At 47.5% G+C, this 14,868-nt stretch overlaps 2 protein-coding genes across 2 annotated transcripts in view; both read left to right on the top strand.

Annotated features, from left to right (window-relative positions):
- The window catches only part of FBXW2 (F-box and WD repeat domain containing 2), a 60,211-nt gene extending 53,282 nt beyond the window's left edge, over positions 1-6,929 (top strand). Inside the window, exons 8-9 of the mRNA XM_086683859.1 lie at positions 3,413-3,593; positions 6,732-6,929. Of these exons, the coding sequence (XP_086539985.1) occupies positions 3,413-3,593 (181 nt within the window). The 3' untranslated portion in view covers positions 6,732-6,929. The remainder of the gene's footprint in view (positions 1-3,412; positions 3,594-6,731) is intronic.
- Positions 6,930-10,516: 3,587 nt separating this feature from the next.
- The window catches only part of MEGF9 (multiple EGF like domains 9), an 89,441-nt gene continuing 85,089 nt past the window's right edge, over positions 10,517-14,868 (top strand). Inside the window, exon 1 of the mRNA XM_086683858.1 lies at positions 10,517-11,269. Within this exon, the coding sequence (XP_086539984.1) occupies positions 10,675-11,269 (595 nt within the window). The 5' untranslated portion in view covers positions 10,517-10,674. The remainder of the gene's footprint in view (positions 11,270-14,868) is intronic.

Here is a 14,868-nt window from a genome sequence, read left to right as displayed (position 1 = left end):
TTCCAGGTCTCTGAGTCTTTTCTCACTATGGAGAAAGATCACTACGAGGAGAAGGATTCAATTGCTGCATCCCAAGTGCACACTTTTTATTCCAGGGCAATGGATCCAAAACCAGTGGCACAAGATTGAGCCTGTAGTGGCACGTGTGAGAAAGCCCTGAGGGCTTTGATTCACAGAAAACCCCAAACAGGACCCCACTGGATGTAATCAGCACCTGCATCTTCTGGTATCCTCAGAAGTGGTGTCTGAAATACTGTCTGTGCTGCTTAGACTCCCCTGAAGGATTTAAAGGGATGGGAATGGGCGGGACTTACGGGGCCTGGAAACCAGTGTCCTCCTTCCAGAAGGATCCAGGTGCGTTTGACTTGGACATCTGTGGACTCAGGGGACATAAGCCATAGGCTTCCCTTGCAGCGTGGGTCCTGGTTTCTGGAAGGTGCCCCTCCCGTCCTACATGGCATTTTGCTCTGGTAAAGGGCCTCTCGCAGACGCAGAAGTTCCTCTGTTGTCCGTATGAGAAGCAGAACACCAATAGCAGGAACGATTGTTCAAAATGCAAAGGCTGGAAAAGCCCTTAGAATCCCCACTCCTCCCTCCTTCCGTCCATCCTCCAGATGGGGAAGATGAGGCTGGAGAAGTGACTCATCCAAAGCCGCGTAGTAAGCTAGGGGCAGCATTAGGACTGGAGCCCGCACCTGCCGCTTCCCAACTCACGGTCAGGGTCACATCCGCCCATCCCCTGAGATTCCTTCTGTTTGGACAGGCCCTCCAAGCAGCCACTGTCTTTGGATACTCCAGAGGCACTGCTGAGAAACCTTTGTTTCTCTCGGAGGGGAGGCCAGTTATTTAATAACAGTGATGGTAATCTGCTTGGGGGCAGTGCTTTATAGTTTGCAAAATACTTGTGTGTCATTGATCTCACCTTCCCTTGACTTCTGCCTTCCTACACCCTCTACTTTTCTGCGCTTGTCAAACCTTAACGTACGGTTCCCTCCCAGAGAGGCAGTTTGTGGGGCGGTGAGTTCTACAGCTGCGGTTAACCGTGCCTCAGTTGCCTCCTCCATAAAGCAGAGATGATAACGAGGGTATCTACTCATAGAGTTCTTTTTTATTTGAGAGAGAGAGAGAGAGAGAGAGAGGGGAACAGAGGATCCAATGTGGGCTCTGCACTGACAGCAGAGAGCCTGATGCTGGGCTTGAACGCACGAACTGCGAGATCATGACCTGAGCTGAAGTTGGACGCTCACCCGACGAGCCACCCAGGTGCCCCTCTGCTCATAGAGTTCTTATGTGAGGAGTAAGGGAGGTAATTTGTGCTTGTAACAGTACCCAGCACGTTGTTAGGATTTCACAAATATTAGCACCTACCACAACTACTGTTATTGTGATTTGTGACCCCCAAACCCTTTTCCTCCTCATTTCAGTTCTCCTCCCAGACTCAGCTCAAATTTCCCTCCCTTTGGAGGACTTCTTTGATCCTTTTCCCTCAGCAGAGTTAGGGGTTGTCTAACATGTACTGCACTTATTTAAATGCGTACACTTCCCACTTTCTGGTCCATCTCCCTAAGCTGAGATCTTCGTGGCCTTTTAGCTGCAACACCAAGCCCGGGGGGGCAGGACAATCTATCTGCTTGCTGGATGTTTGGTGAACGTATGAGTGACCCATTGATTCCGCGATCTAGAAATCATTCTTGATTTCTTTCTTTCCCTCACGCCACACCCAATCCAATAGCAAGTCTTGACAAGTCCGCATCTAAAATCGATCCTGCATGTACCTCTAGGCCAGTCCCAGGCCACCGTCTTCTCACCCCTGGGCGACTCAGCCTCCTCACTGCTTCCAAGGCTCCTGCCCTTGCCGCCCTGCGATCTGCCTTCACACCCCCGCTCCTTCACACTCTCCCTGGACTTCCCGTTGCTCTTAGAGGAAAATCCCATGTGCTGGCATGGCTATAGAGCTCTGCATAGTCACCTCCTACCCCATCCCTTCCCCCTCACTCTGTAGGCTTCACTGTTCTGGTCTCCTTCCAGATCCTTCCCCACCTCATAGACCTGCACTTGCTGTTACTTCTGCTTTCTGCAGAGCCACTTCTTTAGATTTCAGGTTGAATGTCACATCTCAGAGAGACTTCCCCTGACCAAGCTGAGGGGATGTCTCCCAGTCATTCTGTGTCCCAGCACCCTTTTGCTCTCCTTTGGACTGCCTATTATTTATCTGTGAATATCTTGCTATTATTCATTTATTTGTTAACTGACTCTCTGACTCGCGATACGGTATGCATCACGGTGCAGGGTACTGTGTGTGTGTGTGTGTGTGTGTGTGTGTGTGTGTGTGTGTGTGTGGCTTGTTCACTAAGGTATCTCTAGATCAGTGTTCAGTATATTTCTGCTGAATCTGCTGAATGAATGACGGAATCCTTCTAGCAACACAATGGGTAGACCGTGCCATGCATTATACGCTCACTTGACAATGGCAAAACCAAAGTGTAGACAGGTTGATGCGTGCCCTAGGTAACATAGGCTGGAAGTAGTGTGGCCAGGTCCCCTAGGTCATGGACTTTTCCCGCTAGATCATTTTGCAGTGTAGGGAGATAGACTCTGCCCTGGGAACCCAGCTGGGCTGATTCATAGACTAATTCTCTTAACATGGGACTGGATGGCAGAGATTCCAAGATTCCTATTTCTAAACAAGTAGCACTGCCAGTATGTGGCTAAGGATTACATCCAATTCCAAATTCTGGGCTGCACTTCAGGCATCATGCACACCCAGTAAACACCGAACGATTGTAAGAAAAGTGCAGTGATTGTTTGAGAAAGGAAATCAGAGCCACAGGCCCGGCAGCAGGCTGGATGTCCCAGGACCCTCTTCAGTGCTGTTCTAATTTAGGCCTGATGGAATGGCAAAGATGTTGTTTCTAGCTCCCTTACAACAATGTGGCCTAATTTGGAAGATTTTGCCGTTTCTGACTGTTGTGTGAGAGCAGACCCCGATTATTGTCATCGCTTAACGTACTGTCTTGAGCATTGATATAAAGCTGGCAGCAGGGCACCATTTCTATGATTCCAGGAGGAAAGTGCCTGGAGAGAGACCCTGGTGACACAAAGAACCCTGGACCAGAAGCCAGAAGGGCAGTGCTGTGGGTGGGAAGGCCATGGGCTTTGCAGCCAGCGAACTCTAGGTCCCTTGCTGGCCCTTAGCTGCCCCTCTGTAAGGAATGACGTGGGTCTGATGGTGGCCTGAGGGTCAGAGGGTGTGGATCTGACCCCAGCTTGGTTACTCATGTGCTGTGAAGGACCTCTCAAAGCCCTTTCTTTCTCTGGATCTTGGTTTATTGTCTGTACAGGGACAGGTTTAGAGGGCCTGATTCATAAGCCCCTCCCGCTCTGATATTTGCTCTTTCTGTGGCTTTTTCAGGGAAACATTTGCTCCTCCAGGACTGGGTTTCCTTATCAAACAGCCTTCAGAAACCAGCATGAAATTGACACAGCTACTTCAGAACAGTTCAACAAGGATTTGTCAGGGTTGCCTGGATTTGTCAGGGGTGCCTGAGGAGTCAACTGCCCACTCCTGCCCCTCTGCCAGTCCTAGATGCTAGGTACGCCTCCAGTACAGGTGCCCACTCTAACGAAGGAGGGGTCTTCAAGAAGGGTGAGGTCATAGAGGTAGATCAGGGAGCATGATTCCTCTGAGAGTTTAGAAGTTCTGAACACTGAACCCCAAGGACATTGTACTCTCCTGCACTTGACCCACTATGTGAGAAGACAAGGTTTAGGAAAATCAAATATGTTCCAGTGTTATTTGAGTGTTTACTCTGGGGCAGGCTTTGGCTCAACACTTTCCTATACATTGTTTGACCTTGAGCCCTATAAGATGGATATGATGATCTTCATTCTACAGAGGAGGAAGTTGAGACACAGAGCTGAAGTGACTTGTCCAAGGTTACACAGCTCGTAAGACTGGCATTGAACTCAGCACTCTACTGCTATACTAATTTCTCTCCTAATAATAGCAATAAAAGCAATCAAAGTTGAGGAAGTTCAGTAAAGCATTGGGAATCACTCTGGACTTGAGGATTGACTAAATGGCTCTAAATCCCAGTTCTTCCGTTTATTGGTTTGGTGACCTTGGACAAGACATTTGACTTTTTTTTTTTTAATGTTATTTGAGGGGGGAGGGGCAGAAAGAGGGGGACAGTGGATCCAAAACGGGCTCCCTGCTGACAGCAGAGAGCCCGGTGTGGGGTCCAAACTTAACAAACCACGAGATCATGACCTGAGCCGAAGTCAAATGCTTAACCGACTGAGCCACCCAGGTGCCCCGCCATTTGACTTCTTTAAGTGACAATATACTGACCTATAAAGTGGAGATGATCACTTCTTCTACGTTACAGTATAAGACTAAAAAAGGGGGTGATGTACACGAAGTGGTTAACACTGATGCCTGGCATATAAGAAGGTGCTCGGTAAATGTTAGTCATTATTACTGTCATCACACTGTTACTACCACCATCTTCCCTCCAGAGTGTTTGCAAAGCTCCAGTAAGATAATGATTGCAAAAGCTCTGGGCACCTGTCAATAATCCCCTTTATTACAATTATAGCAATCTAAGGGAAGGAGTTATTTATGAAGCTTTGGCCCCATTCCTCCCCGAAATGGTTCACATTCTTTGCTCTACAGCCAACACTGATGACGAGCGAGGGTTTGACTTGGTGCCCACTCTGAATGACGTCCTTCAATAGATCTCCAAGAACTGCAGCAAATGCTTTTCTGAGCTTATTTTTAGCATCTTCTGGAAGGGCTTTGAAGTAGGATTTCAAAATTTAAATTCATTGTTTGGAGAAGGTGCTTTGCAGTTACTGTGAGTTTATGACTTAGGACTTTCTCCCTCTTACTATTATCCTAAGGGATACCATGGAGGCAGATCAATGATGTGCTTGGTGGGTATATCCCCAGATCCAAATGAATTCTATTGCTGGCTATTCCTGATTGAAATAACATGTGCTCGTTGTAAATAAAAAATGTGGACAATGCAAAAAAGCATGAGGAGAAAAGCTTTAGACACCAGCAAAGCAATCATTCAGAGACAAAGATTATTTCTATATTGGTGTATTTCCCTTTGGTCATTTATTTTATGCATATATTCTTTTATGTAATTGGGATCCTAGTATAGTCACCTTTTTTTTTTTTTTTAATAAGACTGTATTTTTAGAGCAGTTTTAGGTTCGCAGCAAAATTGAGAGAAAGATACAGAAGTTTCCCATACACCCTCTGCCCCAACATCATAGTCACCCTAAGTCCATAGTTTACATTGTGGTTCATTCTGGTATTAACATTTTATGGGTTGGGACAAATGTGTAATGAACATGTATCCTTCATTATAATATATAATTGTCTCCACAATTGTGCCTTTTCCAGAATGTCATATAGCTGGGATCATACAGTATGTCGTCCTCTCAGATTTGTTTCTTTCACTCAGTAATATGCATTTCAGTTTCCTTCATATCTGTTCCTGGCTGGATAACTCATTGTTTTTCTAGCGCTGAATACTATTCTGTTGTCTGGATGTACATTCACCTACTGGAGGATATTGTGGCTGCTCCCAAGTTTTGGCGATTATGAACAAAGCTGCTATACAGATCTGTGGGCAGGTTTTTGTCTGGACATATGCTCTCAGTTCCTTTGGATAAATACCAAGGAGCACAATTGTTGGATCGTATGTAAGAATATTTTTAGTTTTGTAAGAAACCACCAAACTGTCTTCCAAAGTGGCCAGGCCATTTTGCATTCCCACCAACAGTGAGTGAGAGTTCCTGTTGCCCCACACCCTCACCAGCATTTGGTGTTGTCAGTGTCCAGATTTTGGCCATTCTACGAGATGTGTACTGGCAACCTATTTTTTCCACTACTTTATATTGTAAGAATTGCTTTCATGAACATCATTTTTATAGATGTATAGTGGCCCAACACAGGGAGGTCATACAGCACAAAGTACTTAACCTATCGCTTACTGTAACCTGTTTAGATTTTTCTAATTTTCACTATCATCGATAACATTTTGATGAACATTCAGGTACGCAAATCTTCAGTTACATCTGGATGTTTATATCCCTTGAATATATTCTTAAACGTGGAAATAATTAGCCAAAGAGGGCAGACGTTTTTAGGATTTCCTGGAAAAGTTCTATCACTTCACATTCCTATCAACAGAGCGAGGCACTGCCTCATCAGCAAGTATCACCAGTTTTTAAACATTCTTGCCAAATCAGATTTAAAAAAAAAAAAAAGGTAACTCATTGTTTCAATGGGCAAATCTTTGATCCTTAAGTTGAATATATAGCGTTTCATGTTTTTTAGCCATTTGTACTTCCCTCTCTGTGAGCTCTCTGTTAACTGTCCTTTTCTGGGGAGGCTTGTTGATAGTGGCCCCAATAATCCTAAAGTTGCCTGCAGATGATGCCAAATCTTGCATTTGGCCACATCTGATAGGAAGCCAGGCTCCGGCAGGATTAGAAATCGTCCATGTCAGCATTACTGTTTCAATGAAACCAGAAAGGGGAAAGTTTTCCTGTTTTATTGGAATCTGGGAGATGAGGTTATTTTGCTGAGCCACATCTATTATATTATTATGCTTTCTCTTCTATTCGTACTCCCAAAGCTTCTCTTTTCTTAAATTCTCTCTCGCAGGAGAGTAAGATTTGGTGTATGTGTCTCCTTTTTCTTTTTTTTTTTTCAGTATGTGTTCATTGACTCCCTACTGTGTGCAACACATAGTGGCCACATTAATGGATTTTGGAGGCTCAAGAAGAGCCAGGGCTTTGGAGCTGAGCAGACCTTGGGCAAATCCCTTAACGACTCAGAGGCTCAATTTCCTGTTCTTTCAAGTACCGGGACAGCCCTACCTTTGGGGAATAAATATGTTATGAATGCCAAACTCCTAGAACAGTGTCTGTCACTTGTAAGACTCCATTTGGCTCAACAAACAATTCTTGAGCTACTTCTGTGTATATGACGTCATGCTAGGTACTGAGCATACAAAGAGGAATCTCCTGCCTACAGGAGAAAGTTCGGGCTGCTCATCTGCTCTGACAAGGTCCTCTCTGACCCCTGCTGTTCTGTGGCCCACCCCCCCCCCCATTAAGTCTAGTGGCCCTACGTGTCAGGGGTGGGTTGACAGCCCTGGGTCTTAGCCACAGTCCTGGAGCAACAGGAAAAGTGCCAGTCAACATTGTTGCACACAGAGTCACAGCTATAATTTTTCCCAGTTTCTTTTTAGCACTATCATAAGCATTTTCCCTTTACAGCATAGTTGTTAAGGGAACTACTAGAGCCAGCCAACCTCAGTTTGATTTCTAGCTCTATCACTTACTTAGTGACCTTGGGCAAGTTACTTAACCTCTCTGTGCTCTAGTTTCCTTATCTATAAAATAAGAATAATAATAGTGCCTACTTCCTTTTTTTCTTAGGATTAAACAAAATATTTCATGCATAGCCTCTAGTGTGATATCTAGCACACGGTAAGAGCTCAATGATCTATTATTAATATTTACTATGCTTTCTTCATGGCAACCCTGACAATGACTTTATATGATTAAACGGAACGTTCATAATAACGCTTCTGTCTCACATTGGATTCTTAAGGTGTTTCTGATTTTTAAACATAAAATATTATTCCTAAGAAATAAAAAAAGAAGTTATCTTGTCGTTTAGAGATAAAGGCAGAGCAAAAAATTTAAAGAATTAAATAGTGAACGAACCAAAATGAATACACTTAAATTACCTTTCAAAATAGTTCAACATTTTCTATACACGTTACAGGGTAATTAGCCCATCTTAGAAGCCTGGGCATATCCTTGTATGAGGCCAAGTGCTGGCCTAGAGCACATTGGTAAGGACTTCTTGTCTTTGTGATTCTCCAGGCAAAGAAGCTGTATCAGCTTTTCTCCCCTACTGCCAGAGAATCTCTGATCTAGCACATCTTAGGGCCAAACCAGCATTTTCCAGCTCTATCTTGCAGATAGCTGGTAAGGCAACTGTCAGCCCATGTCACCTAATGGGGAAGTTATGACAGAGGTTTTTTTTTTTTTTGTGGTCCTTCAGCCAACAAGGCTCAAAGTTAGCTCAGGTGTAAATGAAAAATGAACTACACAGATTGAGCGCCTTCTGTATACCAGGCTCAGGGGAAACGTTCTCTTCAATCCTTAGCTCCTCTAAGTGAGACAGAATTTATTGATCCCACACTATAGATGAGAACACTGAGGCCCAGAGAGGTAAAAGGTTTCTTCCAAGGTCACAGAGCTGGCAGTCATGAGCCAGATCTGTCTGACTCTCAAGATACAAGCTCTTTCCATGGCACCACAGGATCTCTTTTCAATTTAATACAATTCTATCAGCATGGATTAGTGCTTACACATATTACCCCTGCTAGGCACTAAGAACACAGAGAACAGCCTAATGGGAGAGACAGACACATAAATTCTAAGTTCTAGTATTATGGCTGATGCATGCCTGTGAGAAGTAAAAAAGCCAGGTGGGCAGTTCAATTTAGCCTGTTGTATATATTTCTGAAAGCCATCCTTAATCCTTTTAGGAGGAGGCAGGGGGGAGTTTAGATTGATAGATTAGGGCTATAACCAATGAATAAACAAAGGGCAGTTGGCAAATGGGAAGGGGGAGTTTAATTCCCCCTCAGAGATCCAAGGAAATCTCTTAGAGGATATGGTGTTTTGATTGGGGTTTGAAAAGCAGAAAGAATCAGCAAGAGAATATGGGGAAGGGGCTGACCTGTCTACCTCCTTCCGCAAGAGAAGTAAAAACAGAATCCTGATTTGCACTTGCTAAATACTGGTCTGAAACCAGAACACCTACGCACCCCCCTCTCATTTTGCCCCCACTCTTACTTACATAGGCAGACCTACCAACACACACCCATATATGCTCACACACGAAAAGAAACAAACCCTATAGAAAACATACATAAAACATACATCAGCACATGTGCAGATACTTAAAATACATAATACACAGAAATAGACACTAGCCCCCATACGCTCACACAAATCCATGAAATCCATGTACACAAAGACTCACAAAGATGTTTACGCTCTCATCCACAAGCACATACATATCCTCTCCCCACCTACTACTCATGCAGGTAAATAAATGCATTTTTAAATTAACATATACCCAAGTTCACATACAAATCTCATCCTGCCTTTCTGGTTGGAGGCCAGTGACTAATGGGAAAGCATGCACAAAGGCAAGCATCACGTAGGAGAGGCCAGGAATGGGTTGGCGTCGGGGCTGGGATTAAGTCCTGTCAGATGACAAACCCGCCCCGCCTGGCTCTCCCCAGAAGCTGCATCGCCTGAGCAATCTCTGGATCCTGGGCAGATGGTGCGAGGCTGCGCGTCGGAGTTCCAGCTTTATAGGGGGTTCGGTGTCACCCAGGGCCAAGCTCGGCTAGCAGCCGCACCCCAATCCCTGCAGTAGGCAGGCGGCTAGGGGACACATCAGGGCTGTGGCGTGGGGCTTGTCCGAACACAGCACGCTGAGAGTAGTTAGCATTAATGAGGGTTTACTGCGGGTCGGGGACTAGGTTAAGCCCTTTTCAGTACGTTACTTAATTCTCGTCTCCGTGACAGGTGGTGTGGGGGTGTTACGTGTCTATCATGCCCATTTTAGAGGTGAGAAAAACTGCGCTCAGGCCGCAAAACCACTCAGCAGGAAACAGGACGCTGAGGTTCAGTCCGGTCGGAGCCTATTCTCCCCGGGGGTGGGGTGGGGGTTAGGTTAAAGTGTGCACGTGAGTCTGTCTCCCCTACGCAGGAAGCTTGTACCTTCGGCTCCGGATGAGTCTCTAGTACCCCACCCCACCCCGTCCTGCCTGGCACAGAGTCTGGCCCGCAGCAGGTGTCTGATCGGGGCGTGGGTCTTGGTTCAGTGGAAGTCTCAGCATGGGCCTCAGTTTCCCCATCCCTGAAATGGGAATGGCACCGCAGACCTCGCGGGGTCGAGACCAGGCTTATCTCGGGCAGCACAAGCAATGCTGAGCTTTACATCGTCGCTGCTGTCGCCCTCGCCCACGGCGGGGGTTCCAGCCCTGTCTCCACCCGAGCCCGGGTGCGTCGCCGGCGCCCCATTGTTCAAGAGGGCGGGGAAGCTCCCGAGAGCGGATTCCCCGCCCCGGGTCGCTCTCGCCGCCCAGTGGAGCAGACGACTTGGCCCGGCGTCTGCCGCTCGGGGCGCGTCCTTTGTCTGCTCCGCGGCGCCCGATGCCCGCGGCCCGCGCCCCGCTCCTTGGGCAGACAAAGCCGGGGCTGCCGCGAGCCCGAAGGGCTGGAGCGGGGCTCGTACCGCCCTCCTCCCGCCTTGACTCCGCCCCCTCCCCTCGACGCCATCTGATTGGCCCGCGGGGCTACAAAGAGGCCGGGAAGCGGGTGTGTCACGTGGGCCAGCGTGACCGCTCATTGGTCGGGCGAGGCTGCCAATCGGAGAGGGCGGGCTGTCCGCGCTCGGCCCGGTCGCTCCCTCCGCGCTGGGGCCCGCCCGCGGGGCCGGCCGCCTGTCAGAGGGAGGTGGCGATGGTGCGCCCGGTGGCGGTGGCGGCTGCGGCGGCTTCCCTGGTCCGAGCGCAGGGAGGAGAAGATGACTGACCGACCGACTGAATGACTGAATGAATGAATGGAGGAGCCGAGCGCGCCATGAGGAGCCTGCCGAGCCTGGGCGCCGTCGCCCTGTTGTGCTGCGCCGTCGCCGCCGCCGCCGCCGCCGCCGCCTCGACAACCTCGGAGGGGAATGTCACCGGTGGCGGCGGGGCCGCGGGGCAGGTGGACGCGTCGCCGGGCCCGGGGCTAGGGGGCGAGCCCAGTCGCCCTTTCTCTAAGGCGACGCCTCCCACGGCCCAGGCCCCGCGGACCGGAGCGCCGCGCACTACTGTCCACCGGCCCCTGGCTGCGTCCTCCTCAGCCCAGTCCCCGGAGACCACCCCTCCCCGGGCGACGGCCGGACCCGCCGCGACCACCTTCCAGGCGCCGCTCAGCCCCTCGCCCACCGCCCCCCCGGCGGTGGACCGTACGCCGACCGCCCCTCGCGCGACCACCGGACCCGCGCCGACCACCCTCTCGACGAGCACTGGCCCGGCGCCGACCACCCCTGTAGCGACCACCATTCCGGCGCCCACCACTCCGCTCACCCCGACCCCCGTGCTCCGCGGCGGCAGCGGCGTCCCGCCCACCCCACCTGCCACCGAGGCGCCCTCTCCCCCTCCCCCAGGTGAGTCCCCGCGCCCCTCGCCGGCTGCACCCAGCCCCGCGGCTGCCCACCCGGCTCCCAGCCCCGGGGCCTCCAGGGCTGGGCTGGTGCCCGCGGTTGACCGTCCCTCGCCCCCAAAGTTTCCCCAGATTTCGACTCCCGGAGGGGGGGAGGTCCGAGCTCCAGCTCGCCCGCCCCCCCCCACCCCCCTCCCCAATCTGGAAAGTCTTTTGTCCCCCCTGGGCTGTGCTTCCCAGGGAGGGGGGCGGTTGCGGTGCGGAAGGCATCGCATCTCCCTTCCAAACGGGGCTTCCTGGCCTTTGTCGGAGACCCCCGAATGGGCGCAAACTTTTGGGTTCGGTTCGCTCGCCCTGCCTCTCCGTGGGGGTTATTTCGGGAAGTTTGAAAGCCAGCACGGTACCTCCTTCAACCAACGGGTCGAAAACTGAGTGTAAGGGATTCCTTCCAGAGCTTCCGTTTCCTTGCTCATTTCTCCTTGTGTGTGTGTGTGTGTGTATATATATATATATATGATGTGCATGTGGCAGGTGGAAGAGATACTAAGGATTTTGTTTACAACAGTAGGACAGACCACTCGAGGCCAAAAAAGAAGAAGAAAAAAAAACAGTGTAATCCATGTGTTCCCTGCAAATGACTGGATTCAGTAGGTCATTTGGGACAGGTGTGCATCTAGGTTGAGCATGCCTATAAATTAGGTTAAATCCCTTCCTTGCACCATTTTTTCTTCCTCAATTACAAGGTCAATATGTTTGCACAAATACACGATTTAAACAGAGATGCCCATTGCCTCTCCCCCCCACCCCCACCCCCCGCCTGAAGTTAGAATGTTCAGTTTGGAGGATGCTGATAAAAGCCAATATCTGTTTGAGTCCACAGAGAAAATAGGCTCTTCTTCCTGCTGGTTGAAGTCTCCAAGCAAAGTTAGAGACAACTCCTATTCTTGTCTCCTTTGAATCTGAAGTGGGCTGGGACTAAACAAATAAGACCTGCCTTGTCAAGACATTAGACAAGAGCTTCTGAATTCCTTTGCCTGAGTCAGGGTGGGGATTTGTCCAAACTATTTGCCAAGCTGTACTTACATTAATGGATCTCTGACCTAATTCTTAGGCTCAGCGATTTACTGTAGAGTCAGGTATGGACTTTGGACTATAAACGAATTTGTAGAGAATTTTCCCACATGATTACGAGTCTTAATACAGTCTTGAATTTTGGGTTGGAGCTTGGCATTGACATCCGTAGGAATGCAGATTATTCAACCATAAAAAGCTAAGTTTGCATCTCTTCTAGCTTGAAGGAGTATATGAACTGGCTGGATTTTGACTGCACCCTTTTTTGGCTTTGGTATAGAGAGATTGACATATTGCTGAGAGACAGGAAGCATAGTGGTTGAGAGTGTGGACTGTGGAGTCCATTCGCAGGTTGGAATCCTAGCTCTGCCCCTTATTAGCCGTGTAATCTTGGGCAGGTCATTTAACCTCTCTTCAACTGGGAAGTGAAGATCATAATCGTACCTACTTCATAGGATTGCTGTGACGATTAACTAAGTTAATACATTTATGGTGCTTAGAACAGTTCCTGGTGCAGAGTAAGCACCATATGTGTTAGTTAGCCTTATGATTACAATTTGTGTGTGTGTGTGTGTGTGTGTGTGTGTGTGTGTGTGTGTGTGATAGAAAGCAGTTGAGACCTAATAGTAATGTGGGGATTTGTTGTTGTTGTTGTTGTTGTAGTAAAATATTATAGAAAAAGGATGAATTAGATGTTCCAGAGTTTGAAGCACCCATTTAGGTAGCATTTAGGTAGTTGCAAGATCACTTATTTTGAATGGTGAGTATATGTTAAATAAGTCTGTGTAATCGATGTTATTTTACCTTTATTATTTTCGTATTGTTATTTTTAAATCACAAAGTTAACCTTTAGTTCCAAAAAATCCAAATCACCAGAAGTCTACAAAGGAAAAAAGTGACAGTCACTCCTTTACTGCTTCCTAGTTCCAGTCAGTCCCTAGAGGTTACTACTGTTAACAGTTTGATCTCTTTTCAGACATTTTTCTGGGCATTTTGGAGCATACATATACAGAAGGGGTTTTTTTTTTCCCCATACACAGAGGGTTTTTAAAAATAGTTTTCAAAAACTCAAAATAATTCTACACATATTGTTTTGCAACTTGCTATATTCACTTAACTATGTATCATGGACTTTTTTTCCCCCATGTCCATAGTTAAAGTCTACCTTATTCTTACCAGTTACATTTTTTGGCATAAGAATAATATAATTTTTTAAACTAATCTACTTATGGACACTTAGGTTGTCTGGGATTCACTTTAAAAAGCACAGACAAGAACGTGTCCTTCCTTGTGAACTCCATCATGTGCATTATTCTCCAACACTTCGGCTGTAGTTTCGAAGAATCCAATTTCAAAGGAAGTAAAACTGGATTGATGAATATGTGCCATGTGCACTGTTCAAGGCTTGAGTAACTTCCATGGACTTACGTATACCTACGTCTCTAGTGGTCTTTGGGTGACAAAAGTTTTAGAAGGATGTCCAACTTCAGTAGCTCTTCTGTGGTTTTTTTTTTTTTTTCAGTGTTCTTTTTTTTTTTATCTTCTGTGTTTTAAATTTAACATTGTTCATACTTTTTACATTGTTTGTGTCTCGTTCTCAGCAGCTGAACTGAGCTTTGCAGGCCTACCGATAGGTAGTTTTTGGCTTTACAGTATGATACAATCGAGGATGGCCTTTTTATCTGAGCATGGGTTCTAGTCTACATCAAACAGGGCACACGTCTCTTTGACAGAGAGAAAAGTTCTCACTGATCTTGAGAGACCTAGTTTGGCTTGCAAAGTTGGATTCTCTGGCATTCGGGAAGATGGTTGGTTGTACTGGGTATTTTATTTTAATGTTCCTGTGAGGACTGAATGCTATTGATAATATATTATGTGATTAGATGGGTCTTCTAGCTGCTCTTTGATTTAATAAGAATTTCTTTCATAGAGGTCTGGCTGAGAGCTCTTGCCTGCCCCTCAATTAGGGCCCTCTTTTGTTTATAAGGACACTGATCTGCAAACTGAAACTAATTGCCCAGCAAACAGGCATTTTCCTCCCACAGACTTGGCAAAACATTTGGCTGATTGGTTGGCTGGGTAGGACATTTTGAGAAGGGTTAAGGGAGAGGCTGTGATGCCGCAGGATGGTAGTTATCAGCACTAAGAGACGGAGGTGGTGACAGACGCTTGATTTTTAAAATTATGGACCTTTAGGGCTAGATAGGAGTTTAGAAGCCACTGCCTCCTAGCATGGCTCTACATTTTAAAAACTTTTATTTTTATTTTTATTATTTTAGAGAGACAGTATGTGCGAGTGAGGAAGAGCGCAGGGGTGTGGAGAGAGAGAATCTCGAGCAGGCTCCATGCGCAGCACAGAGCTGATGCAGAGCTCCGTCCCGCAACCGTGGGATCGCGACCTGAGCCAAAACCAAGAGTTGGAGGCTCAACTGCCTGAGTACATCTCAAGAAATACTTTTAAGAGTTAGCTGAAACATTGGTCTCTGTGGTTAACACCGGCTGGTTCTGGTTCTGCCCTGTGGGGCCGTGCAG

Source organism: Puma concolor, chromosome D4 (assembly GCF_028749965.1).
Source record: "Puma concolor isolate L17-30 chromosome D4, mPumCon1.1.hap2, whole genome shotgun sequence".
NCBI lineage: Eukaryota > Metazoa > Chordata > Mammalia > Carnivora > Felidae > Puma > Puma concolor.
Note: the sequence above shows the minus strand (reverse complement) of the source record. Positions and strands in the feature narration are given on the sequence as shown.